Here is a 27,958-nt window from a genome sequence, read left to right as displayed (position 1 = left end):
TCTCTCTCCTGTGCCCAGCCCACAGCGCTTATCTCTCATGAGATGCACTGTCGCCCTCAGTAGCTACTAGACCTATAAAACTGCGGAAATATCTGTTCTCCTGTCGTTCCGACTTTCAATTATGAAAAACCTTCACTTCAAGGACTACTTTTGGGTAAGCAGTGTGCTCTGTGTTTTGTGTTATTATTTTTTATTAGTATTATTATTAGGGTCACAAAATTAGGGCTACCTCGCAAACACAGTAATGAAGACTTGTGTGCCAAGTATTTTTTACAGTATTTTCACAGCAGTTTCTCTTTGTAGCCTGAATGCTCTAAGTTGAATTGTGATGGGCTTTTAACCACGTGATCTCCGGTCTCATCAGTTTCTCAGAAATACTTTCGCTATTTCCCAGCCCTTGGTGCGTGATTTATAAAAAAAGTAATTTGGCTTCTAGATTCCAATATACTATTATTTAAGAAAAATATGATGAGAACAATTATTTGTATGGCATACTTTGTATAATAATAGAAAATCGATCTAACCCACTGATTTTGACATCAGGATGGTTGGGATGATTACAGACTGTCAACCTCAGCAGACCCAAATTATGGGGAATAGCAGCTCAAAACATCAATTTACATCGTCTGTCAAAGATGCTACCTGTGTTGGCTCACCGTTAATTGACTGTGTTTATTTATGTCTGTGTGTAGAGTTGCCTGGTGTGAGTTTCACATGTTTAGACAGAGACTTCAGAGCAGCTAGTTGTACTTAAACCTTATGAATGAGCCTTAGTCAGAGAAAGAGTGGGGAAGGGAACGGTGTGACCACTGCTCTCCAAAATCCTTAAGGTCTATCCTAGATATATAATATGGTTTAGTGGCCCACCTCATTACCTATAGCTGTTGTGTGTATGTGATGTGTGTGTTTTGTGAACTGTGTTCTGAATGTGACCTCTGCTACCAGTGATCTGTGTTATGTTGTAGTCGTTTTTTGTCACTGCAAAAAAAAAAAAGTCCTATGGGGACAGTAAAGTCAGTAATGTAAATTAGTGTTTACTCACTTTTTGAAATATATAACTGATATATCTATAACTAATCCATAAACAAGACATCATCTAAACAAATCTACTTTAAGATCTATAACCCTAAACACACTGCAGCTAAAACCAAAGACAATGAGCACAATTTTTAATTTTACTCTAAGATCTAATTTCCATCTTACTGACAGAACTCTGACCTGACCAGCACAGGAGGCTACGATGCCATCATCCAGCATCTCAGTGACGGCAAGAGGACATGCAAGGAGGTGGAGGACTTCATGAAAGCGAGGTAATGAGGTACTTAAAACACAGGATATGGCAGCGTCTGTCTGTGCTGCACAAGGAAGGACGATCCATGGAATGATACATGAATATCTCTACTTGAGCTAAATCTGTTTATCATACATTCTATTTGCAAGGTTTCAGATTTCCAACAGACTGGGGAGACAGATTGGCAGGTCTAGAGCAGAGGGAGCAGAGAAGGTCAAAGGAAAATGTGATGGCTTGGTAGAAATGTAGAAGTGATGGAGTCTGTGGAAAAGAGATGAAAGAGTCAGGTGGAGGGAGTGAGGAGAGAATGGAGGGGAAGAGGGAGGAAGGACAGAGAAACTACATTTTGCTGAGTCATGATAGTGTGAAGCGAGACCAAGTTTCAAAATGCGTTAGCGAGGGGAATGGAGAAGGTTACAAAGTGACAGCAATGAAATAGAGTTAAACTTCTCTGTGGCGAGGCTGAAGTTGCCTATAGGAGTGTAATGGGTGTCCTGTTTTTGCCTGATATTCAGACTGAATGGCCGTTTCATTTTCAACTTCATTATTCTGACTCTAGAGACAGCGATTCAGGGTTGGTGCCTGGCAAGTCATGTCAGGAATTGTGCTCAGAAGCTCATCTAAGAAATCATAAAGCAGACCTTAGGAGCAATAAAGGGCAATAATAAGAAGAGCAGCAACATGAGTTACAGTGACAGCATGGACTTCAGAAGAAGAAATACACAACTGAGAGAGAGGCAGGACAAGAACTTTCACATTAGGGGAGATCTACAGTTTCTCCTTATGGAAAAGAAAAGTTTGCGCCAAACTTTCAGCAAATTTAAACTATTGCCTTAAGTTTGCCAAAGTTGTCCAGTGCTGACAAAGCTGCTGCTAATCTCAAGTAAAAAAGCATTAGTGGCAAATAATTTACCAGCATTAGCAATCTGTCAGTAGCGTCGTATGAAAGTTTACCTCTGATAACAATGCCATTAGCTGCCAGTTTACGGTGAAGAACAAACAACCACACCCCAAAATTCCAAGGCAAGCCAAATTTCCAATTCTTAGAAAAAGGCACACCAAATTATTGATTGCTTACAAATGTAAAATAAGATATAATGTAATTACTCAAGTGGGCTTTCATAGGGAAGGATCAGCTGGACTTGAATTTTATTGAAGTTAATGTGATATCCTTGTCTGACACTGGGTTTCCCCCTACACTTCAATAAAAATCTACAGGCAAACCAGAGCCGACTGCAGCACACTGCTGTGTTATGGCACACCAGCTGAGAACCAGCTCTGTAAACACACTGTGCTTTATACAGAAACAGCTGTTTCAGACCTAGAGCTCTGAGCCTGGAGATCAAAATATTCATTGTGAAGGACTATCAAAATTGACTTTATGGTGGATGGAATAATTTATGAAGTTTAATATTTGAATTTTCAATTCCTCCTTCCTCATATAATAATTAACAACCCCCCCCCCCCCCCCACCCGCCTCTCTCTCTCTCTCTCTCTTTCTTGCACACCTGCACACCTGCTGCACACACACACACACACACACACACACACACAAGCACAGTTGGCAGTCAGTGATATACAGTCAGTCAATGGCAGATATACAGATAAGATAAGAAGAAACCTTAATGATCTTGTGAGGAAACTGGGTCATTGCAGCAGCAGAACAATAACACACAGCAAAGAAATAATAGAATTTGAATATGAATATAGCAAATAGGAGATATTAAACATAACGGACAGTTCCACTGTTACAAGAACATATTCAGTCAAAATGTATGAATGAAAAGTATGAAATGAAATATATGCAGTATGAAATGCAATAAGTACAAATAACACAATGAATATGAAGAAAATAAACTTTACAGCATATACAGTACACATGATGTGAAACAGGTCTACAGAAAGCTGTATATATTAACAGAAAGTGTCTAGGCATGTCGACATGCATTGTAAATAACTATTCATCTTAAATATAGAGCATGCAGCTTTGGATAGGTGATTACTACCTATCCATCTTATCAAAAACTCCAGTCGGAGGTACCACGTGTACAGAAAAAGTGGCAATGTGCAAGGTAAAAGAGCATTATTGTCTGTTGTAACTATCACTCTCATAATGAGAACACTTTTATAGATGGAGTCAGCATGCAGAAACAAATACACAGATATGTATCGACTTGTGCAGAGAATATACACAAATATGTGCAGATTGGAAATTGCACATAAACTGTCTAAACATAAACTTATCTTCATTTTTTCATTTATTTATTGAAATTTATTGAAAATTTTCTGGTACAGGATATAAATCCTCCACACCAGACTCTACAACTCAAAACAAACAACCATACAGCAAAAAAATACCACAATATAGTTTTTTTTTAAATCACAATAATTTCACAGATAATCACAAATAATCACAAATCAGCTTTATAATTATACAAAATTTCCTTTGTTGACCAGAATTTATCCAATCTATTTTTAAAAGAATTAACTGAAGGAGCCTGCAGTACATCCTCTGGAAGCTCGTTCCATGCTCTTACAGCACGAAGTATGAAGAAGTTTTTTCTCTTTTCAGAGAAACACCTTAGTGGAAATAATTTTAAAGAGTTCCCTCTTAACTCATACCTATTATTCCAAAAGTGGATGACAGGCTCGGCTGCGACATCATATATTCTGTGAACAAGCTTATAGACCTCGATCATATCTCCTTTATGTCTCCTGTATACTAGAGTTGGTAGTTGTAATTTTCTTAACCTCTCTTCATATGACATCTCTTTCAGACCTGGAATTAGTTTAGTAGCTCTTCTCTGAACCTTCTCAATTTTTTCTATATATTTTAATTTATAAGAACACCAGACCGAACTTGCAAATTCAAGATGAGATCTCACCAAGGATTTATATAATGGTAAAACAATTTCCTTGCATACATTTTGAAAAGTTCTTCTAATTATCGCCAGCATGGAGTTTTCCTTTTTAATTTTTTCAGAAATGTGCATGTGGAATTCAAGTGAACTATCAACCACAACACCTATGTCCTTTTCCTCTTTCACTTGCTGAACCACCAGTTCTCCAACTGTGTAATTAACCATGTTGACACTTGTTTTCCCAGTGTGTAAATGTTTACATTTTTCTGGATTTAATTTCAGTAACCACCGATCACACCAATTACTCATGCTATGGAGATCTTCTTGAAGATGGGCTGTATCAGTGTCCTTAGTAATTATTCTAAATATTTTTGTATCGTCCGCAAAAAGATATGCATCAGATTGTATCACACTTGGTAAATCATTTATATAGAGAGTACAGGGCCCAGCACAGATCCTTGTGGAACTCCAGAGGTCACCGGTGTCCATTCTGAAGTGGCCCCATTTACCACCACCTGCTGTTTCCTATTACGTAAAAAGTCCTGTATTCAGTCTGTAACTCTGTCGTCTATGCAATAGGATTTTAATTTTGACAATAGTCTTTTATGAGGAACTGTATCAAAAGCTTTTTGGAAATCCATATATATGCAATCGACTGACTGTCCTCTATCCAAAGCTGCTGACCACTTATCAAGAACCGTGAGAAGCTGAAGTGTAGTCGATCTTCCAGATATAAATCCATACTGCTTATTATTAAAAAGTCTGTTTGACTTCATATGGTCAACAATATATGTCCTGATTAGTTTTTCCATTGTCTTGCATACTACAGATGTCAGACTAACTGGCCTGTAGTTTCCTGCTAATGACTTATTTCCTTTTTTGAAAATTGCACGGATTTGTGCCTCTTTCCAGTCACAGGGTAAAATTGATTCTTCTAACGATTGATTATATAATACTGTTAGAGGATCGGCAATCACACAATCATGTTCATTGCTTTGGTAATTCTAGGTCTTGCAGTCAAGAAAAAAGCACTTGCTCTGTATTCTGTATATTGTATCTCATTAGCTGTCATTTGAGTACCTATTGGCCCTGTGGACTTCCTGATTATGGCAGACTCAATAAAATATCAGGGAATTCAGGTGCTGATTGCTAAACTTTGTCACAGCAGTATTGTCCTGATTCATCTCCCTGCACCTGGATGCACACCTGGATCTTCCTATAGCTTGTCTAGTTCAGAGTCGACCTTTTAATCTTAGCTGACATTTGTCAATCTTCTCAGCAGTTGTTGATCTGTAATCATTTACATTCATATCAAACTGAGCGATGAAGGGGCATGGTCAAACATTCTAGTTTAGCGGCCCTAGTCTGAGAGGCCTGTTGTGTGTCTATGCAAACTGGTTTAAAAATGGTATCTAATACTGATGTCAGTGTAGCCTCACCATGTAAATTACGAGCTAAAGGGTTGCCATGGCCTCACACGTACTTAGTAACAAGGGCTTACTGTTGATCAGGATTTTCCAACGTGTGTCTGTCTCTTTCTTCCAGGGCATCAATTGAAGAGAAGTATGCCAAAGATCTCCTAGGTTTGTCCAGGAAGGTGTGCGGACACAACGAGATGAAGTAAGCGACCTCAGTGTTGAAGTGGCATTTTTTTCAGGTGTTTGAACAGCTCTATTTACAGCGCTCTGTGCAATGTGGGATGCAAGTATCATACAGAGAAAGACCACAGCAGCTAGAGTCTGGTCACCAGGCCTGAGACTATTTTGACTCTGTGGTTCACACATTTGGAAGTGCAATAGCTGCAGCTGGTCAGCATGCACTGCAGAAATGCTGCACTTCAATGCAAGATAGATAATGAAATATTCTATTCTGTATATATTTGTGGGTGTTCATTGTGTGCATCATATCAGTAACACATGGAATACATTAAAACATGATAGCGAGAATCAAGAATATGTAAATGCAAAAACCCAAGCCATAGTGCATAATGTCATAATAACAATAAAGCTTTATATTATTGTGCACTGTGCATTGACTTGAAAATGTGAACTTCTGTCAGTCTAAGGTAGTTAGCTGTACTGTCATCTAGATCGTATCAGCATGTCTAGTTCCCATTCTGTCCCATTAAGGGAACTTAAATTACTTTATAATATAATTATTATAATACAAAGTCTTCTGGGGATTTTAAAGGGCATTATTGATACATCCAAGTTACAATGTGCGATTATTTTATACAGCATTTATCAAGCAGTCATATTCATTTTGTGTGTGTTTGTGCATTGGTTACAGTGGTGTGTGTGTGTGCGTGCTTGCATGCATGTGCGTGTGTGCATGTGCATGTGTGTGTGTGTGTGTAATGTAACTCAGTAAACAATGTTGTATGAGGTCAATTTCCCCCCATAACCTTGTTTCTTATTGTTTTTCAAGCACATTAAAGAGATCCCTGGACATGTTCAAATTAGGTAAGTGCTCGACGGTCTTAATAAAACTACTATTCAGTTTGCAGTTTATGTAGTGTGCTGCCATTTCTCATGGTCAGCTCATGTTTCCATGTATGTCACAATTTAAATCATGTTTTTACACTGTAGAGACTGAACATGTGAGTCTATCACACCTACAACTGGCACAGACCATGAGGGAGGAGGCCAAGAAGCTGGAAGACTTCAGAGAGAAACAAAAAGATGCAAGGAAAAAGGTGAGTAGTTTTATCAGCGCTATGATGCACTGTGGTGATCATGGTGTCTTGGCAATACAACACATATTAAGTTTGATAACTGTATAGATATAACTCTGTCATTACAGGTAGAACAGCAGATGGATGCTCACCACAAACAGAAGGTTTCACAGTTCAAGAAAACCATGGAGGTGAATCTCTAAATATTTGGGCTCTATCTTTGTGACGGCGCATGGCACATGGCACATGGGGGGCTTTGCATTGGCAGAGTAGCATTTTGTCAGGCGCACACAGGTTTTTTTCTCACCTGCGTCTGTTTGACATTTTGGTGACTCGCTGTGAACTTGACTGTGTTAAGTGGGAGGAGAGGAGCAGTAGGGGTGTGCCAGTAACGATCAAGCAGCCAGTGAAATTTGGTGTGAAGGGTTACGGGAATTTGTGCTTGCACCACCCGCCTTTTGACCCACCAGGTCAAAAGCGCATGGTGCAGTCGTGTTCTGTGCTATTTTCATGGGTTTACCAAGCGATGGCCAAATTGACTTTGATATAAATCCCTTGAGCAGGAGAAAATAAGATACAACATATACATCCTTCCAGCATGTGGCTGTGGTGTGAATGATTGTCAACCAACAGAGATCTGTCAGTATGCCCCATGATGCACGGAGCGGAGTGGGGACTGTGGATGCATCGGCGTCAGGGACTGGCTGGAGAACGCCCCCCAACAGGAAATTTGTTGCCGCTGAGTTTAAGATTAGTTTCAGTTGTGTTCTGAAAACAGTGAAAATGCCATTCTTATTCCATCTTGGTCCTTCCTCTTCGGAGAGGGAAGTTCTATTGACCAGTCTGGGAAGTGAACCACAGGACATCTTTAACCACTATGAAAATGACCGCCAAAAGAGGAACCACTTCTCATGCATCATTCAAATGCAAAAAAGAAAATGCAACTTGTTGTTGATGGGCAAAGACAAGTTGATGGTAGAGGTGTAAAAGAAAAAAGGAGGAGGTACAGAAGCAACAGTTGCATTAAGGGCTCCAGATTATAAAACTGACCAACATGAGTGTCACTGTTTAATTCCAAAGTGTAAAGGTACAACAGGTATCTGGAAAAAGTGTCTAATTTCAAGATGAGTAGGCCTGGTCTTGGCACGGTCTGGTTTCTGAGTCTTTAAAAAAAAAGTGTCTTCTCGCGATGTGTCTCAGCTGTTTACTCAAAACTGTCTCGCAACCACAAGTACGAAAAACTCCAACATAATATAAAGCAGCCAGTGTAAGGTAGCAGGCAGCTCCGGCTATGTCTTGTTTGTTTGCATGTAGGCATTTGTATATCACTATTTTACATCACTATGTTATCACTACTTGCTCACTCGCTCCCTTGCTCATATATGAAAGTTTCATCCATTTTCCTAGATATGACCTACTACTCAGCCAACCTATAAATACAGGCCGGTCTTCACAGGCCACACCAAGAGTGGGAAATGTTTAGCCTGTGTGTGTGTTATGTTGTTACTATGCCAGCTGCTAATGAAAGACTGGCCTTTTATACCGTGGGAATTGACCTGAAAAACAGCAAAATAGACTCAGGCATTTAATCAGTTGATCAACCAAACAAATATGACCTCTATGCCCCTTTTCTCCAGCATTTTGTCCAAATTATTTGCTGTAGCCTCAATCCAAGAATGCATGGAAATGAAGTGCAGCCTGCTGGAATCTATTCACACAATCAGTCCAGTTGATGCACTGAAAACTCATAATGCTAATGCTAATGCTAACCCTGCTGACGTCCCCAGTCTAAGAAGACCTATGAGCAGAAGTGTCGAGACAAAGAAGAAGCAGATCAGAACGTGAACCGAAACGCCAACACCAACAACACCAAGCACATAGAGAAGGTACAGTAGCACCAGTAGGCCAAGTCACTGATGGAGCCGGAGATGCTAAATACTAATTGTGCTGTCTCAGCCTTATTCTCACCGTTTGAGACTAAGTGTTCATGCGTCCTTTCCTCTCCACCTTTCAGCTCTACTCAAAAGCACAGCAAGCAAAACAGAATGCAGAAGAAGCTGGTAAGTTCCTAACAGCCTACTTTGTGCATAATGTGCTACAGCCACCGCAAATCATCACCAGATCACATGCTGGCTATGTACTGTTCTTCTCTTCTGGGTGATGCTTCACAAGCAGTGTGAAATAAAGAGCGTGAAGTGTGAAGAGCCAGCTCAAATTCTAACACGCAAAGCTAGGCAGAATTGAATTTAGCTCAGTTTGGCCTGATTACATATTGATTATCGTTTCAGCAAACAGAAATTGAACTATGCTTTGAATTTGATTTGATTTGATGTTAATCATATGATCTACTACACAGGAGACTGGGGTGGCCAGCGTAACTGTGAAAAAGGCACCTGTGTATCTGGTCGTGTTTGTGTATTTAAACTGTTGCTGGGTGTATATGTTTGATTGGCAGACAGGATATACCTGCAGAATGTGACCGCATTGGGGAAGATTAGAGATGACTGGCTGAAGGAGCATGTCAAGGCCTGTGAGGTAAGACTCAGGAAGACTCGAGAGTGAAGTATTATGTTGAAGTGCAGAGTCTGGGATACCACAATACAGGACAGTACATATAGGATCAATAATAGTCACCACACAGGCATATGGGATCTTTCTAATCTCCACAAACAACAATAAAAAACACATTCATTTGAGTTTAACATACATAATGTATATGGAGCTGAATGTTTCCCTCCATGTTTTCCCTACAGATGTTTGAAAAACAGGCCATGGAGCGGATCAATGTTCTGAGGAACACAGTTTGGACTCACCTCAACCAGCTGTCCCAGCAGTGTGTTACCAGTGATGAGGTAGGCCCACACAGTTACAGTAACTTTCAAGTCATCTGCAAACTACTAAAAAACTCTGGCGCATTATTTTAAAATTCTAGGGTTAGGGTTACGTTAGGGTAGGTTTAAAATTCTAACTTGTTATAAACTTGCTTGGATGAATGCACACAGACAAGGCCTTACTGGACTTTGACATTATTTAACTCTCTCTTTCTCTCTCTGTATGTGTGTGTGTGTGTGTGTGTGTTTGTAGCTGTATGAGGAAGTGAGAAAGTCACTGGAACAGTGTGACATCCAGGAAGACATTGAACACTTTGTAAATCTCAGACGGACTGGCGACAAACCACCAGGTATAAACGTGGTCTGAGTCATAGATAACGTTACAGGAGCAACACAGCACAAAACACAGCTCCACAGCACACACACAAGTAGACTATCATCGACATGACACACACACACACACACACACACACACACAGACACATACTCCCTTCCCTTCCAGGTTGTGTCTGGAAGTATCATTGCTTGTGTCATTCTTCTCCTCCAACAGCTCCAGTTGTGTACGAGAACTTCTACAGCGGTCAGAGAAGTCCAACTGTTGCTCCGCTCCCTAGACAGCCTCCTCCAATCAGCAGGTAAGGAAGAAAGGGACACTAGGATAGACTGCCATCTATCTATCTATCTATCTATCTATCTATCTCTCTACCTATCTATCTATTAATCCATCCATCTATCCATCCATCCATCCATCCATTCACTCTAGCAATTCCTGTCTAAATTGTTAGAGCAGCTTGTTCTTTACCTTGTTTTGTGGACTTGCAGGAGGGGACCGTTACCTCCCGATCCAGCCACTAACAGCAGAGGTAGGCTATGTTTTGTTTTTGTAATCAAATAATAAGATCTAATTCTTCTGGTATAGTGTATGAATGGAAGATCTACTCATCCTTTCTGTATCCATAATAAAGCCTTTTTACTTCAAACCAAATTATTGGAGGGTTAGAAAAACAACAAATTGTATTGGGGTTAGAGCCTAGTCGCATTGTTATCAACTAAGTGGTCACTGCACGTTGCATATATATTGAAATTACAGTCATTAACCACTGTGTTTTGATCTTTGCTTTGATTGCAGACGATGCAGTCTACTCAACAGTGCAAGAACCGGGGTACAGCCTTATCCGCTACTAACACAGATCCACTGGAGAAGCTCTATCCTGTGCAGACTGTAGTTGGGCATGAAGGTTACATTAAGTATCGTGAGTTCCTTCACAGTGATTTTCCTGTAAGGATAGGCTGACCAGATGACTAATTACTTACTATGCATCCTAACAGTGTAAATAAGTACATGCACATTTCATTGATATCTCCAGCTGTGTTCTAAACAGTACAGTAAAGCAAGATCTTGCGTGTAAAACTACAAAGCATAGAATGATGATTTGTGCTCAATACTTCTGATGAAAAGTACATTCCTTAGAATGATACAGATGTTGATAACACAATCAATAAACACATAAAATAATGACTTCCAGATAGCCATACATTTCAGAGGTTATGGCCACTGTCTGGAAATAGAGCCTATTTTATTACACAGATATTGGAGAAGCTATTAATTTGTTGATTTATATGTTGATATTGCACAAAACTATTTATTCAGCATAATTGTACCTTACTTTATACTCAAGTATCTATTTATTTTTGTGGGTCTGTACATATTACAAAATTTTACCTGAGATTTACAAACTGAGATATAATGTGTGTCATCTGTTTTCAATTCCTCTTGGTCATGTGAGAGCGGCATGTAGCTGTCAAGTGACTGACAGTGATCTCAGGACTGGAGCCTAATGCCTCACTCAAACAACTTCACTTATTTACAGCCATTTACCTACAATGTATAGTCATGTGGATCAAAGTGACCACATTCTGGCTAAAAAAAAAAATCGTAAAAATTCTTCCTATTTGTGCTTAAGCTTCATTTCCATAACATGTACAAAAGTAAATTTAGCTCATCTGCCCCTCAGATTAACATTACAGTAATTAGAAGTACAGATTCTGGGCAGTCACACAGTGCATCTGTGGTGTTGACATACAATTTTCTTTGAATACATGAAGAGGATTGAAGGAGTTTTTGCAATAATAGCACTTTTACTTCCTTTTATTTATTTAAGGACACATATGATTTGTAGAAAATGAAAATGATACTGTAATATATTAGACGAGTTGCAGCAGCGCTCCTGGACTGCTGCATGTCAGGGAAGATGAGGTCTGGTACCTTATCTGGTACCTGGGTTGCATCTCAAGGTTTGTGGTTTGTCACTGTGATTCCTGTCCCCCATTCTCTTCTATATTTCCATATTTCCTCTTCTATACTTCAAGAAAGGTTATGTTGTGCAGAAAATGAGTTTTCTCTCCTGTTCCCTTACCCTTGAATAAGCCACTCCACCTTTTACTCCCAAACAAGGCCTGCATTTATCAGCCACATAACTTGTACTATGCAACTACACCATTTCTACATTACACATAAGGCTTTGTTTGTGCGCGCACACACACACACACACATACACAATTATATATTTAATACCTATTTTCTGTTCAATAGGTTATGGAATAATAAACACGAGAAAGGTTGAAATAAAAGTAATACAGCTTTATTTCATCACATTTGGCAACAACTTTATCTCACAATTTGTTTTTCTTTTTGAATTTCGGTATGTTTTCTCTTTACATTTCATATTATACAGTCCTCCTCAGTGGGACTAACAGTCCCAGGCACCCATCAGTACATCTTTAGGGCACCCACATCTTTCCACCGGGTGTAACACTGCCTAACCTACAGGCCTGGTGTTGCACACGTTCATTATGGATACCAGAGCTGTAATGGGAAGCACAAGCACTTTGTCAACAGAGGCAGAGGCCAGTCGATAGCATAAGAAGAGGTTCTGGTATGCAAGTTCTTCAATGGCAAATGTGTCCTTTGGTTGCCAGATATCAGACAACATGCTCCATCTTGATCAGCTCCAGAATCAACTGGATGGTCCTCTCATCTACAGCGGACAGACAGACAGAATCAGTAATGCTAGAGCAAATACACGAGAACCTATTTTGTCCTTGTTTATCCGCTTATATGCAGAAAATCTAAAAAACACTTTCCTGTAAAATTTGTATTTCAATAAACATTTCATTCTTCAACTCCTCTTTCCAATGGGGCAAGCAATAGCTAATTTTAGATGTGAAAAATACATATGGGTGAAGGGTGTTGCATCATCAAAAAAAAAAAAAAATTGGTCATGCTTTCACTTAAAAAAGAAATAAAAATTGACCCCCACCCCCAGCTTCTACTGATTTTTTATCTGTATGATGTCCATGGTGAAATTTCAGATATGAGAAACCAGTTTGGGTTGAGGAAGACAAAATTATTACATTGGTTTTTTGTTTTTTTACCCCACTGGTGTGCTTAGCCATGATGTGTAAATTATAGACCAGTGATTCCCAAAGTGTGAGCCGCGGCCCCTTGGTGGGCCGTGAAGGTACTGCAGGTGGGCCACAAGAGGTCATTTATAATAAATAAATAAAACGTTTTTAATTTTCAATTTTGTAATTAAGTTTGAAATTACCATAAAATATTTATGATTAAATATTTGCATTAAAAAAAGTAATCAGAACTAATAAAACAAAGCCATGGGATTTAAATTACATGTTATTCTTCATTTATCTGACCTATTTTTGATCCGGCCGGAACGTATCTTATATCTCATCATTGGCGGGGAATTGTAATTGAGGGAATACCTCATCATTGGCGGGGGAAGAGTAAAAATGGTAAAAATTCTGTCTGTTTTTTCTTCATGTTGATATTGGGTTGGATATTGTGAAATTTTATGTATTAACATAACTTAACAATTCACTATTTGCACTTAATTTCTTACATTTGTTGCTTTACAAATTGTTACGTGTATGTGGATGGATTATTAATTTGCACTGCATTGCCGTATGCGCCCACGTTCACATGTTCTGTTAAAAATAAATCATCTTAGTCTCGTGTGTTGATCAGAGTTCAGAAGATTTTCAGATTTCAAATTGGGCTGCGGCATTCTTAAGTTTGGGAATGGCTGTTATAGACAATAACTTTCTCTTTCTGTCTTGTGTTATGAATTGTTGGCAGAGTGTTATTAGTTATCTGCTTCCTCCTCAATGTATATCATGTTTTCCACCATTTTAGATGCAGCCTTGGAGATATTTGGCAAGTGTGTTACTTTAGATTTTCTGTTGCTTATTCTAAGGAAAAATGCTGTTTGTGCACATGGTGCGAGGCTTGGCTTTACCTTCCAGGTTCATCTTAGGGTTCTCTAGTTTCTTTTCCAGCAGCGAGTCCATCAGCTTCCTAAGGTGTTTGAAGATTACACCAATCCTCACAGGAGCCTTTAAGAGAGAACATGGGTGAAATAAAAAAAAATGATATCCACTTTTTCTGGTCTACAAAGTCAAGTTTGCAAAGATACACCTGCTACTACAGAAGGGGATAGAATAGGCAATGACATAGTAAGTCAAGAGTAGTTTTTTTTTGCTTTTTTTTTCTGTTTTTCTGCCAATTTTTGATGTGCTCCACGGTCCAAGGGTAGTTTTGACCCCGTATTGAACCAGTCCCAGAGCAACCCAGATGCCCTCTGACCTGGAAGTGTATCCATCCATCCAAGCTGATGAGGCGTTCTCTGTGCTGAAGATCTATGTCGCCTCCGAACAGCAGCATGGGGAAAGGAGATATCAGAGTTGTGTCTCGCAGGTAGATCTTGGTGTACTTCACCTGAAGATAGAAATAAACATAGGTGTGACAAGTCAATAAACAGATATCACACACACACACACACACACACACACACACACACACACACACACATATGCTTCCTCCATACCTTCTCCTGGTAGAGCAGCCAGCCATGCGTCTGCAGGTTGCGGTTAACAGATGAGGGGTGGACCTGGGCCTTGCCTTGGGGGGTCTCTACTGTGCAGGCCACCCTCTCCAGCACGTCCACAGAGGGGGTGCAGAGGACGCGGGCCACGCTGTCGTACAGCCCCGCTGTCAGCACCGCATTCAGGACAGAGATCTGCTGCTTGGACAAAGTGCCCGTCTGGGGTTTAAAGCGAGAAGAGGCGCGAGACGACCAGAAACCAGCCTGCTCCATCATCCGCATCAGGTCCTGCTTCACATCCTGGAGAGAAGAAGAGATCAAACATATTGGATCCCATAGGAGAAAGAGAGAGGTAGAGAGAGAGCGTGTAACTAACTGACTGTGTCTCTGTGTGGGAGTAAAAGGTGTGTGTGTGTTTTACCTGCATTGTAAGGAGAGCTGTGTGGTTGAGGAAGTGTTTTCTACAGTAGGACATCTCTGCTCTCGAACCTTCAGTCCGGGAGTTCTTCCACCTAACAATTTAACAGTTTCACAGGAGAAAATAGGTCATCAGAAAGTACAGAAATTAGCTTTCAGGATGACAGACAGACAATTAGCCTACTAATAAAATTAAAATATCAAAATATCAAAAATGTCAAAAATGTTTGTGTGGTAGCATTTTAGATATTGGCAGTAGCCAATAGCTCAATGGTAGTTCAATGGGGACCTAAAAAAAAAAAATGTTTTGCTTCAAGCTAAATGCTTATTTAGCATGTAGCTTGACTTGCAAGCTATTCAGGAAATGGTTTGTTAACCCCAAGTTAACCCCACTAATTTGCACTAGCATCAACAACATTTGAATGACCTGAAAGCAATCTTTGTGATCAATGAGAGGCTTCTAAAAATATCCAACAGGCCATTGGAGGAATATGTACAGTCTGTGTGAAGTCATGTCACTATATAGCTCAACCAACTTTTAGAACAGTCCATACCCCAGATATGCGTTGTATATGGTCAGGTGATCAGAGTTGGCTAATGCCAGCGCAGCTTTAGCCAGGTTGGCTTCCTCCCTCCTGTGCATTGGCGTGGAGAAGGGAGACTTCTCGGTGATGGCTGCCGCGATGGTTGCCTGAAACACACAGCTTATTAATACTCATGGAAAGATATGAAACATACTGTAAATAATAATAACAAAACGTAATAATGATTGTAACAATAATAAAAACCAATTTTCTAAGAGTGGTTTCTGCTAAGTGAGGTGAGAAGAAGACGTACTATGGGGTCCAGACAGCCAAGGATGGCTCCATAGATGAGCATCTTGCCAATCTTGACATTGACGGGCAGGCTGGCCAGGTGCTGTCCCAGTGGGGTGAGCAGGTGGCTGTCGGGGTGACACGCCCCGATCCTCCGCAGCAGGCTGACGGCGTTACTGACCGACTGGGGCTGGGGAGCATCCAGGGCCCGGCTCAGGAAGTCCTCTGGGGAGCCGTACTCACACTTCTACAGAGGGGTGGGGGGTGGGGGGGGAGAGTGAGGTAGGAGGGTTTGGTGTTTAGAGTGTGTTTGTATCAATCTCTGTGTGTGTGTGTGTGTGTGTGTGTGTGTGACGAGGGACATCCAAAACAGAAGATCCCCATGAATCATACTAGTAACCTTAAGAGGGTGGGTTTTGTGTTTCTGTGTCTCCATATGTGTGTGTGTGTGTGTGTGTGTGTATTTGTGTACCATAATATGAAGGCAGAGCTCCTCCAGAGGGACCCTCAGTATCTCTGGGATGGAGTAATCCATGAAGGCGTCAAACCTGAGGTCAAGGAGATAGAACATGAGCAAAGTGTACATGGGATAAAATGATCTGTAACAGGAATATGATTTGTCAGGGTTTTTTCAGGATTTCAGTCTTTTTGGATGAACAACTCCCATTTATGTCTAATAGGGGATTGTTGTTTTCCTGCTTTGTGTGTTCCTGATCCCATGCTGCGCGGTGAGTGATGAGCTCCATACCTGTATTTAGGGTAGAGTCTGAAGCAGAAGCCACTTCGGACACGTCCTGCTCTCCCCTGCCTCTGGAGGGCGCTGGCCTTGGAAACAAAGGTTTCCACCAGAGAGCTCATCTGGCTGCTCTCATGGTACCTGGACAACACAGCAGACCGGAGTTCAGTCTCTCTAATCAGCTCAAGTCATGTTTTACTATTGCTGAGGTCATTTATTCTAACTACCTGGTATCAATACACAGCTAGATAACAGACGTTGATATCACAGAACCATCAAACAGGTCTAATCATTTACTTCCACAAGCATGACTATCTGTTTCAACTTCACAAGACATAATGTAATATACATAATGTTGATGCTGTATCGTGAGAGACTTTTTGTTCACAGGCCCTTACTTGTTTTCTTTGGTCTTTCCAGTGTCGATGACAAACACAACATCAGGGATGGTCACGCCCGTCTCAGCAATGTTAGTCGACAACACGATCTAAAGGAGAGACAAAGCATGTCTTGGCAGTTTGCTACAACATCACAGATTTGTAGGATTTTTACGACTTACAGCTATTTGCTCGTTGGGAAAAACAAGAGAGGGCAACTTGGAAGGCAACCACACAGCAAAAGATTCCCATCTTAACCAGTCATTTTATTTTCTATTGAGTCTCAAAATCTATTTTATCTTAAAGAATCTGACAATGGGGTGAGACAATTTCACTTGTTTCCATTGCAAAACAACTTTTTTAAAGTAATACACATTTTCATATAAATAAATGTCTGTTACGCTACTCTCTGTCGCCAATTGATACCATAAAACAGTGATTCAACCTATAGCCAGTTCATTAAAGCTTTTACATTTGATGTTCTTAACACCTATGAAGATGTCCCTCTTTCCCAGGAAAAATCCTCTGCTGCATTTTACATTTATGGAAGCAACAACAGCAGCTTGTTTGGAATAAATATACGAAGGTAGAATAAATATAAGAGGCTAAGAGAGTGTCTTTCTGCAGAAAAACACAAAAGCAATGACTGCTTATCACCAAAGGTGTTGCCAAAATCAAGAAAAACAAGAATCTTGTGGATTTTCACTTTAAAGAATTTTCTCAAATCATGTCACATTATCTTGATTCTAGTGGAGTTATGTCAAGATATCCGTCATCCCCAACCCTGTGTTGTGGTGACACACTCTGCAGTACCTTCCGGACCCCTGCAGGGGGCACTGTGAAGGCAGCAGCCTGGTCCTTGGAAGAGAGAGTCGAGTGGAGCGCCACCAGCCGGTACCTTGGAGTGGATGACAGAACTCGTAATGAGTGGGAGGAAAAACCTTGTTGGATGTTAAATGTGCAGCGTATGCTGTTATAGTTGGGTGTGTCTTATGTGTATTTCACCATTTGTTTTCTTTTCCATGGTGGTGCAGGTCTGTTAAGTATGTGCTTTAGATTAGTTTACATTACGTAGTGTGTGTGTGTGTGTGTGTGTGTGTGTGTGTGTGTGTGTGTGTGTGTGTGTGTCTCTCTCTCACCTGTCTTTTTCCCTGAACCTCTTGTCGGAGGACAGCAGATCATAGAGCTGCTGGATGTGGGCCAGGCCTGGGAGGAACACTAGAACCGCCCCATCCACCATTGCAAATTGAGGAGACTTGACTGGTAGAACACAAAAAAAATACAGATATTGTATTCACACAACTAGACCAAAATGTGTTTTACATTACAGTGCTGATCTGAGCGAGGATAATCTGACCACGTTTGTTCAGTCCTGAGACCTATGTGACTAAAGCTATATGATCTGCCCAGCTGTGTGAAAGATCTGTCATCTGAGACAAACGTGACTGTATGTGGTACCTAGGTAGTCAATGAGGTCTAGCATCAGGTCCATGTTGATCTTATTGGGGTTCATGTACTGCAGCACCTGCCGAGTCCTGCTGCTGAAGTGGTCGAGGTCAGGACCCAGGTCCCAGCCAGGAGAGTCCCTCACTATCACCTCCTGCAACACACACAAGCACACACACACACACACACACACACACACACATATCAGAGATAAGCACAACTTACATATACATGCACTCTTCTACAGAATGGATACATTAAAAATATGAGAACAGGAGATCTCTCTTTTGATGAGGTTCAACAGACAAGCTATCCATCTCGAGGCAAACCTCTTTAGGGGCAGCAAGGTAGACGATCCGGTAATTGGAAGGTCCCAAGTTAAAACGCTGCAACAACAACAATGTTGCGCCCGTCAACAACCAAGTGTCCTATCAAAGTGTCCTTGAGCAAGACACTGAAACCCTCCCAGCTCAGTTAGTGGAAGTTGCTCCAGATAAGAGGATTGGCTAAAATAACTAAACATTTACCACAAGGAGCAAAAACTCAATTGATCCTGACATCCTGTTTAATGGAGAGGTCATCACTTCTGTGAAATATTTTAAATATTTAGGCATTATATTTGATTCAAACTTGTCTTTTAAAAAGCAAGTTAAAAGGGCATTATTAGCAATGTTAAAGTTAATCTAAATAATGTGAAATGCATCAGACATAAGCTGTCCTTATCAGCTGCAAAGCTCTTTGTTCATTCTATGATTTTTCTTCTATTGTCATATTGCATTACAACCTGGTCTCAGGCAGGTGACTACACTTAAGCCACTGTACTCTCTATACAAACAAATCCTGAAAAAACCTAGGGATCATCACTGTAACATTCTGAGGAAAATATCATTTTTTAAACTTTGATAATTTTTTATTTTATTCAGATGTATGTCTGATGTATAAAATTATCAATGATCTTGCACCTGCTCCCTTAAAAGGATGCCTGACCATCCCTAACAGCAATGTTAGGGGGACTAGAGCTTCAGTGAGGGGCGACTGGGTACCACAGTTCAGAAAGTAGCCTTTGGCCAATCAGCTTTTTCTGTTAAAGTAGTTGGAAAATGGAATTCCACACCTTCCAATATCAGAGAGTCTGAAAGCCTTTCAGCTTTTAAATGAAACCTAAAAGTCAACTCAATCATGTCACTAATGATTACCTTGTATGGCTAATTTTATCTGGTATATTCACTACTATACAATGGGGTTTTTCATGTACATTGTACTGGGTTGTTTTTTTCTTTAGGAAGCTAACTCTGGTGCAATTTATTTTAAATTGTGCATTGTCCCTGTAAAAATAAACAATAAAAAAATAAAAATAAACTCAGATATCCCAACAACTTTCCAACATATCGGTGAAGGAGAGGAGACAGAGAGAGAGAGAGAGTAACATAAACAAATAAGACTCATCCTCTCACTCCTTTCCACACAAACATATCTGAGTGGTAGATAATACGCCCCAGAGACCCAATATTACCTGGTGCTGTAAGGTCTTGCCCCCTTTTTGGGTGACGGAGATGCTAATTTCTTCTTCATCTTCAAGAATTTTCTGGCTGTACTCCGAGTCTTTTTCCAGGACGTACCCGGTCTGCTCCACGATGTCTTCCAAATGGAACACCTGAGAACAAAGACAAAGCTTGATTATATCCCATCTCATCGGTAGTGTCTGGATGTGTCTAGGATGGTATGGACAAGTCTAGTTATAGTAAATATACTGCACCACAGGAAGGAAAAAATAAAATCAAACACATGCACACACATCACTAATTAGTTATTATGTAGTCAATACACTGATACTGTTTAGTTTATTTAATTTAAGGCGCAGTTGTCACAGCATCATCCTTGTAAAGCGATTGTGAACAGGTCATGATGATGTTGCGCCTGATGGCAGCGCATCTTCTTTGGAACGTATGCATCAATAAATTGTTTACCACCCAGAGTCGTGACAACCATTCAGTGAAAAAGTGTGAAAGTGAATCAGACGAACTGAAAGAGTAAAGAATGCATCAATGTCACGTTGGGTCAGACAAAGCAAACAGACTATTAGGTGAGAAAGCCAGGGTGGTGTGGGTGTAATGTAACTCAGTATAGGTCTGATCAGCAGTGATGTAGTGATAAATAAAAAAGTGGGCAAATGAAAACCTCCAGTTGGTGATCATCATAAGGTAAAAATCCACCAATATAAACAGAAGTCAATTCTATTTTTAGAAAAGCATTATTTCTTCTCATTTTTTCCTTAAAGGACTCTTTCCCATATAACTTACATCAGTTTGATATTGGTTACTTACTTATAGTATATAGTATGAATTTATCACATAAAGATTTAAGTGTAAACTGAGGTGTGTTACGCTACTGAGAGTGGTTGTGGAAGGAGTCAGAACTTATTTCTGCTGAGCCTGGTGGGGATGTCATGGGCCTAATCGTCAACAAAACGCCTGTGATGGGAGGTGCCCAACTGATTACGCTGATGACATAACCACTCTCACCGATCCCAATATCCACGCTCACCCACAACAGAACAAGGGATAGTTACATTCGATTCTGTATATCAGTAAACACAGAAACGTCTCACGCCTGTCTTACCTCCACAGGGAAAGTCCTGCCAGGAATGGTGACTACAGGGCAGCGGTTGAAGTAGTTGGAGAACTTGTGACAGTCCACCGTGGCACTCATCAGGACCAGCCGCAGGTCCGATCTCCTCATGACAACGTCCTTCAGAATGGTTAGCAGGAAGTCCGACTGGACGCTGCGCTCATGGACCTGGGCGAGATGGAGGAGAGGCAGGTGGGAGAGAATGGGGGGAGAGAGGCAAGTGAATGGGATGGAGGTAGAATATATTGTCCTATTATCACATTTCTAAATCTCTTTAATAATCTCTTTAATTTGCCAATACTGTCTTAAATCAAGATCTATACATGGATCCCGTGCAGTACCTCATCTACGATGATGTGTGTCAGGGAGCTGAGGTGTTGGTCTTGCTGGAGTTTCCTAAGCAGAACCCCAGTGGTACAGTACAGCAGACGGGTCCAGTCCCCAGACTGGTTCTCCATCCGGATCTGGTATCCGCACAGCGACGACTGAAACATCATTACATTATTAGACCTCATTAGACTGTGTGACAGTTAGTATATCCAATCTAATTGCATTGTCACATATATGAGAGCTATACACAGGCATTAATTCCATACAGTTCCTCAGCTCATTTTGAAAGCTTCTACATACAGCGGTGCCTCTATAGGAGCAGTTTAACAGTATAATCTAGACTATAATCTGTACTGACAGAATCGTATTATGTTCACCTTAGATCCTGGTCCGTCCTCGCAGCCCAGCTCCTGGCTGACTCTGCTGGCCAGACTCATGGCAGATATCCTGCGGGGCTGGGTCACCACGATGTTGCAGGGCTGCGCCACGTTGCCCCCCGTCAACAGCTCCTCCAAGAGGAACTGGGGGATCTGAGTACTCTTCCCGCTGCCCGTCTCGCCGGCCACCACCACCACAGAGTGGCGCTGCAGAGCCTCCAGGACACGCTGCCGGTGCTGGAAGACTGGGAGCTGCTCTCGTTCCGCCTTGAAGGTACGAAAATTTCTGAATGAATTGGGTTCAGCGTATGCGTGTCTTGAGGTGTGCAACAGATGAGTAACCTGAAAATGTCTAAAATATGGTAAATTGTATAACATGAAGAAGTGAAAATGTAATCAAGTGTATTTACCCTCAGTCTGTGGGCCAGTGGGGACTTCCGCAGCTTCATTAGAAGCTCCCTGGACGCCTGAGGTGCTCCTGCCCCTTCCCTCCTCCCCCCTCTCTTCTCACTCTGATCCTCCAGTTCCTCTCCTCCTTCTCCAACATCCAGACCGGCCAGGCTCTCCCAGGACTCTTCAGGCTCTTCAGGCTCTTCGTCCCCGGCCCCGTGCAGCCCCGGCTGGGCTTGGGACTCCTGCCCTGGGCTCTGATTCTGGCTCTGCTGCTGTTTGAGCCTGGTCAGGAGCCGGGAGATGAACTGGTCTCGAGGTTTATTGGCGGCGGTGCGGCTCTCTTCCTGTTGCTGCTGCTCGCTGTCTCGCCACTCCAGCCACACATCTCTGTAGGTCGGAGGAAGGAGCTGGTGCACCGACTGAGAGAGAAAGGAGGGAAGAGAGAGGGATATGGCTATGGGGCTGTGGGGCAGAGCCAAAATGTGAGCTCACGCAGGCCAAACGGCATAGCAACACTGGGCTAACCTCAGCTAGGTTAGAAGCATTACCTGTCCTTTGACCAGGGTGTAGAGTGCCAGCGTGGCCCCCAGATGTTGGGCTTGCATGCTGTCCTCAGTCACGATGGTGGGACACACTTCCAGGACATCATCTGCTCTCTGAACACGCACCCTGACCGGTGCACAGACATCATATCAATATAAACACATGTATACACACACAAACATATTGATAATGAAATACTGATACTTTAATACCACCATGATATCAATATTTAAAATGGTTCTGATCTTTGTTAGTCATAAATTTGATAGTATGCCTACGAAAAAAGACAATGGAGTTAAAAAAATCTCAAATAGCACTACAATCTACGGGCTACATGACAAATATATTTGGTGGTACCGCACGTTATTTCACTCTTCATTCCATGCAGCACAAAAATGTTTGAAGCAGAACTAATTAACAACAAGAAGACAGTCAGAGGTCAGTGAAAATTCAGAATTCATCCCTGAACGTTTGCTCCTAACATAAGCAATGGTAGGAAAAGGCAAGTGCAGAAACTATGTTGAACTCAAAAGGAAAAAAAGCAGCATGTGGTGACGCTTTCTGTGGAAAGATTTTGCTTATGAAGCTTATGTGCGGGCAAAGCAAAATGTGTGTGTGTATGTGTGTGTGTGTGTGTGTGTGTGTGTTTTGTTCTCCTTGTGGGGACGAGTTTGAGTTTTATACCTTTGCTGTGAGGCGCTCACTTCTACAAAGGACTAGTTTAGGGTTGAGATTTGAGTTTTTTAATCAAATAAATTCGAGATTTGTGTCTCAAATTATTAAAACATATTTTCTGTTTTGAGCCATTCTATCTTGTGTTGGTAGTTTGTTTCTTTTGGTCATGGTACCAATGGTATCAAATATTATTTATTTTAGCTATTATCTGTATCAACAGTCCAAATTCTTGTATCATGACAGTCCTTACACACACAACCACATATGAACATGCACATAGATAACTAGACTAGACGCGTGTACACACACACACACACACACACACTGTCTCACTTACTTGCATCTCCAGTATCTCCCAGCTGCGACCTTGTGAAAAGCCGGCGCGGGGCTCTTGGGCAGGTTCTTTCGGACCCAGTCTATGAGGAACTGTTTGGGAGACTTTCCTGTCCAGCTGCGAGCTGTGTAGTCGAAATTGCGAATGTCCTTTGGCTCATTCTTTTTCACAACTGCAGAAAAACAAGCAGTATTTAACAGTCAGCAACATAATCTGTTAAAAGATCAGCCAATAGCAGATGGCAATTTGTGTAGCATGCTTTTTACCTTTCGATGTCAGGCTTTACACAGATTTGGATTTGGGGTTTAGTTACTCTTTGAACTTGACAATGAGCGTGGCCTTATACAAACCTGGCTGTAACTCACTGATCGTTTTGCTGCTCAACGCAAAACTCTGTTCAGCAGCGGTTATCAAAAATGTCTGCAGTAGCATTTCAAATTCATCCCATGGGGGGCGCCACAGATGACATAAATCTGTATATTCTGATGTGGTAAATGTAGTTTAATAAAATTTGGTCCACATGCTTTAGGTACAAGCATAAGTCACAATTTTAAGTTTGGTTGTGGTTGGTGATGTGGGTGTGGCCTAAGCAAAAATGGTATATAGCTCATATTAGGCTTAAATATCATTAGGGCTTGAACCTGAATCAACGCTTGCGGCTATATTCTCATCTGTATTTATCTCTGTGTTACTCTGTAAAACACTTTGATCCTGTTTTTGTCACAGTCACTTAGTCTAACTTGGCTCAAAAGGTATTAGTGTGAGAGATGTACCTTTCTCTGGAGGAGGCGGCGGCGGCTTTTCAGCTTGTTCAAACAGGCTGAAGCCGAGGTCCTCTTTCTGCTCACTGACAGCAGGGGGTTTCTTCTCCTTCTGGGGTGCGTCCACCATCTTTATCGCTGGATTGAACATGGGATGGGACTCCAGTGGCTTCATTTCTAGAAGTAGGACAAACCATTTTCATTTGTTGTTCTACATAAGTCAAAAGTGAGTTGAAGAAAGCTTTGATCTGTGTGTGTGTGTGTATGTGTTTCAGCACACGGACCTTGCTGTATGATGCGTATCCTGTCCTGTGCCATTCTCTGGCCGGCCTTGTCTTTTTTGGTCTTTGCAGCAGCTGCCATTTCCTTGGCATCATACAGGTGGGCAGAAAGCACCAAGTACCTGTCATTCTGCACAAGTAATGACACACACTGTTAGACAACGAGAACACCACACACCATACTTTTATACCACAATCGCATATACTATCACAACTTCATACTTTATTAGACTGTATTCACACAGTTTCTATATTTATAGCACGATTACATCAGTTCAATATTAAATAATTCCAAGTTGAACTCCTCTTACCGGGTCAAACTTTTCATCCTGTTCAGGATCACGTGCACTCTTCTTTCCTCCATCCTCCTCCTCCTCTTCCTCTTCACTGGACTGCTCTGCATACCTTAAGATCCAGTCCTTCATGCTTGCAGCCTCGTCCTTCTCTGGGACCTGACAAACACCATGCCGGTGAGCTACTATACAGCAATAGCAGAAAATCCGTCCACACAACACAAATTTGTAAGTACCCAAACACACCTTAGCGGTCTCCTTGGGGGGGTTGTTGGGTGCTTTGGGGTTGGGGGGCGCAGGCTTCTGCTGGACAGGAGGCTGGAACTTGGGCCGACTCCTTTGGCTCTCCTCCTGCAGCTGCTGGCTGAAACCCTCTGGGAGCTCCTCTGGAAATTAGAGAGTCAGTCAAGAACGTAACAGTACTGACCGCCTCATGTTCTCAAGAGCATCTAAACATCCGTTGGTCTGCCTGTTCATCGTACCATCTTTGAGGTTGAGGCAGAGCCAGTCGAGAGCAGAGTGGAGATCCCCTCCGTACAGCACACTGCTCTTCATCGCCTCCTCGATGTGTTCTGTCTTAAACTTGAACTTCTGCAGAGCGGTGTACAGGTCCTGGAAGAATAAAAACACAACAACGGTCACAACACCAAATCTGCTTGTTTATCAATGGTGAAAACAGTCAGACGTGGTTTTATCTTAACCAGCAGTTTCTTGCTTGTAAGTCTCCCTGATATTGGCCCTTTGTCTCCATCCTCCTGTCTGAAGTCATTGATCAGCTTGATGATCTTCTTCTCCAGGTCAGCTTGGATGACAACCTGCGGTAAAGGGAAAGTCTTTGTCAAAGCCCATTCATTAACAACATGCTCTACGAGCTAGTAATCCCTTAAAATAACCTTACACTTGCATTAATTCACCCCTTAATTCATGCAAAATCCCCTTAAAATTAGTTTAGGGAGTTAGTAATGGAGGAGACCCCATCAAAACCTCCTTAAACACCCCTTACTTTTTGACTCCTTACATTCTAATTTAATGTAAAATTCAGGGAGACCGAAACTTTCCATTAATAACTCATTAATAACCCTGTAAACCATGCACAAAAGGCTTACAAAATCCCTTAATTACTAGCGTCTCCATGAATCAACCCATGAATAAATCCCTTAAAAACCCATGATACTAACCTTACCTTTTTAAAGCTGTTATTTTTAATGGATAATTAATGTTTATGTAATGAGAAATTAAGGACATTTCAGGGATAAAATTAAGGGGTTTGGTTTCGTAGTGATGACATTTGTGCTAGAGGACGATAGAGGAGGCAAAATAGACGAGACTGAAGACTGAATACAAACACTGATCCATCTATAGGCTACTGATGTTCTCTGTTCAATCAGTTTACTACAAGGAAATCAATAGCAAGTTATAGCTGCAACTGCAATGTGAGTGAGGCTGAGACAAATTCTGGCAAGAGAGAGCATGTTTACAGTTACTGCACCGCTGACTTACTTTAAGAATCGACTTGTCAGAGACTCCACCCGTGTCTACCTGGGCGGTGTTGGCAAGGCTGTAGGTCTTTGGAGCTGCAGGAAGAAAAGAGTTGTGTGAGTCAGAAGCATCAAGTCATTCATTTTCTGGTGCACGTGCTAACTGAGCTGGACTTAATGTTAGGCCAACCACATAATGTTGGGATAAGTTACTATTGGTGAGGAATTCAGACTCTTAGTGAGGCAATGGAAAAGTCAGTATAGTAGAATGAAGTTTTTATTTAGAATTTAGTTAATTCCTGGTATCATCTGCCAGTGTTATACTAATCGAGTTGGTCTAGTGTGTAATAATAATAAACTTCAGTGCTATGTAAAAAAAAAGGAGCTAAAGAGAAAAGGTAGAGGGGAAGGTAGAGAGGAGATATCGGAGAGGAGCATATAATACAATGGGAAGAGGAGGACATTATGTATTTCTTGAAAAGTTGAATGTTCACATGGAAGAGAGAAGATCCTATGCTACTTATAGGCAGCAGCATACAAAGCCTATTCAGGGCCAGTACAAAGGACCTCAGATTTGTCTGAATTTAGCTGAAGGACATTCTGGGACATTCAGCCCTCGGCATCAACAATAGACAGTCGAGTTATCCTGCCATCATTTGGTTTCACTGAGAGATACAGCTGTGTATCATTTGCAATTAACAGATCAGTCTATCATCACAAAAACTGAACCTTGAAGCTCATCACATAGCCTATTAGTTCCTACAGATAAGATGAGAATGTCCCAGCGATAACAATCCAATTTCTAAATGTATTAATTCTTTTGACATGATCAATTGTGTCAAACACTGAAATTTTTCCAAAAAACAGTATCTTTTTCCAGATGGTATCAGACATGCTTTGAGACGCACTGTCCAACTAAGGATACTACTATACAGATATCACAGCAAAACTACAAGTGCCTATAGGGATATTATAGTGATACAATGGGAGATAAAAGCACAGTGAAGTACGATGTCACTATATAGCTACTGCTGAATAGCACAGATACACTAGACGTGGCTATAGGACTGTTATAGTGACATTTCTTTATAGGGGATAAAGCTTGGGTGCAGGACAGAACAGAGCAGAACAAAACAGAAAAAGAGCCAAACATAGTCTGAAGCCACCTGGCTCTGTTGTCAATCATGATCACCTTTTGATTTATTCTCTTTCGCCGGTTTGGCTGGCTTGTTGTTTGCCTGTTTCTTCCCGGCAGACGGGTCTTCCGCCACGCCGTTCCCCGCTGCAGGAGCCGGGGCCACCGGAGCAGCAGCCGCAGCTGATTTCTTCTTCTTTCCACCCATTCAGTCACTAAAACGCTGCCGGATCGTGGCCCCACTAAGCAACTATGTGATGACAAGTCATCGGTTTGCTGCTGAAACGTGATGAACTCAACTAAAGCCAGGAACCAGGCAAGTAGGTAACTCGCACGTCTTCATTCAGGTCGCTTGACTTTTGGACCACACGGCTGCCGTAGCGG

At 41.4% G+C, this 27,958-nt stretch overlaps 2 protein-coding genes across 3 annotated transcripts; one reads left to right on the top strand and one right to left on the bottom strand.

Moving 5' to 3' along the window:
- The first annotated feature begins 32 nt into the window (after positions 1-32).
- Positions 33-12,667, top strand: pstpip2 (proline-serine-threonine phosphatase interacting protein 2). 2 transcript variants are annotated; one of them, XM_071895054.2, is made up of 14 exons: positions 33-154; positions 1,210-1,310; positions 5,698-5,772; positions 6,580-6,614; positions 6,741-6,847; positions 6,955-7,017; positions 8,614-8,712; positions 8,841-8,886; positions 9,282-9,361; positions 9,580-9,678; positions 9,911-10,007; positions 10,208-10,292; positions 10,480-10,529; positions 12,557-12,667. In XM_071895054.2, coding segments are annotated over exons 1-14 (972 nt in total). In that variant the 5' UTR covers positions 33-121; the 3' UTR covers positions 12,559-12,667. The 2 variants fall into 2 exon arrangements, with proteins under 2 accessions (XP_071751155.1, XP_071751154.1); XM_071895053.2 differs by lacking the exon at positions 12,557-12,667 and adding an exon at positions 10,787-12,261 and having other exon boundaries at positions 10,480-10,520.
- On the bottom strand, positions 12,284-27,929 carry dhx29 (DEAH (Asp-Glu-Ala-His) box polypeptide 29). The gene is made up of 28 exons (XM_071895046.2): positions 27,632-27,929; positions 26,462-26,535; positions 25,663-25,776; positions 25,444-25,573; positions 25,208-25,347; positions 24,980-25,120; positions 24,672-24,798; positions 24,400-24,564; positions 23,630-23,798; positions 22,623-22,743; positions 22,092-22,493; positions 21,682-21,948; positions 21,316-21,459; positions 20,966-21,142; positions 19,860-20,000; positions 18,359-18,500; positions 18,040-18,160; positions 17,714-17,798; positions 16,922-17,010; positions 16,536-16,664; positions 16,260-16,335; positions 15,810-16,034; positions 15,527-15,663; positions 14,977-15,067; positions 14,559-14,855; positions 14,318-14,449; positions 13,971-14,067; positions 12,284-12,695 (listed from the first exon to the last, which is right to left on the bottom strand). Exons 1-28 carry the CDS (start codon positions 27,780-27,782, stop codon positions 12,640-12,642), a joined length of 4,140 nt encoding a protein of 1,379 aa, XP_071751147.2. The 5' UTR covers positions 27,783-27,929; the 3' UTR covers positions 12,284-12,639.
- Between the last annotated feature and the right edge of the window lie 29 nt (positions 27,930-27,958).

This window comes from Centroberyx gerrardi, chromosome 2 (assembly GCF_048128805.1).
Source record: "Centroberyx gerrardi isolate f3 chromosome 2, fCenGer3.hap1.cur.20231027, whole genome shotgun sequence".
Taxonomy (NCBI): domain Eukaryota; kingdom Metazoa; phylum Chordata; class Actinopteri; order Beryciformes; family Berycidae; genus Centroberyx; species Centroberyx gerrardi.
This window is presented reverse-complemented; position numbering and strand designations above follow the sequence as displayed.

What these genes read in the sequence shown, in the direction of transcription:
- pstpip2 (XM_071895053.2), top strand. Translation starts at nt 122, where the DNA reads ATGAAAAACCTTCACTTCAAGGACTACTTTTGG. An exon ending in GAGGACTTCATGAAAGCGAG is followed by an intron (nt 1,311 to 5,697) that starts GTAATGAGGTAC and finishes TCTTTCTTCCAG; the next exon opens with GGCATCAATTGAAGAGAAGT. An exon ending in AGTGTGTTACCAGTGATGAG is followed by an intron (nt 9,679 to 9,910) that starts GTAGGCCCACAC and finishes GTGTGTTTGTAG; the next exon opens with CTGTATGAGGAAGTGAGAAA.
- dhx29 (XM_071895046.2), bottom strand. Translation starts at nt 27,782, where the DNA reads ATGGGTGGAAAGAAGAAGAAATCAGCTGCGGCTGCTGCTCCGGTGGCC. An exon ending in GCCGCCTCCTCCAGAGAAAG is followed by an intron (nt 23,799 to 24,399) that starts GTACATCTCTCA and finishes GTTTTTCTGCAG; the next exon opens with TTGTGAAAAAGAATGAGCCA. An exon ending in GGGAGATACTGGAGATGCAA is followed by an intron (nt 22,744 to 23,629) that starts GTAAGTGAGACA and finishes TGCACCGGTCAG; the next exon opens with GGTGCGTGTTCAGAGAGCAG.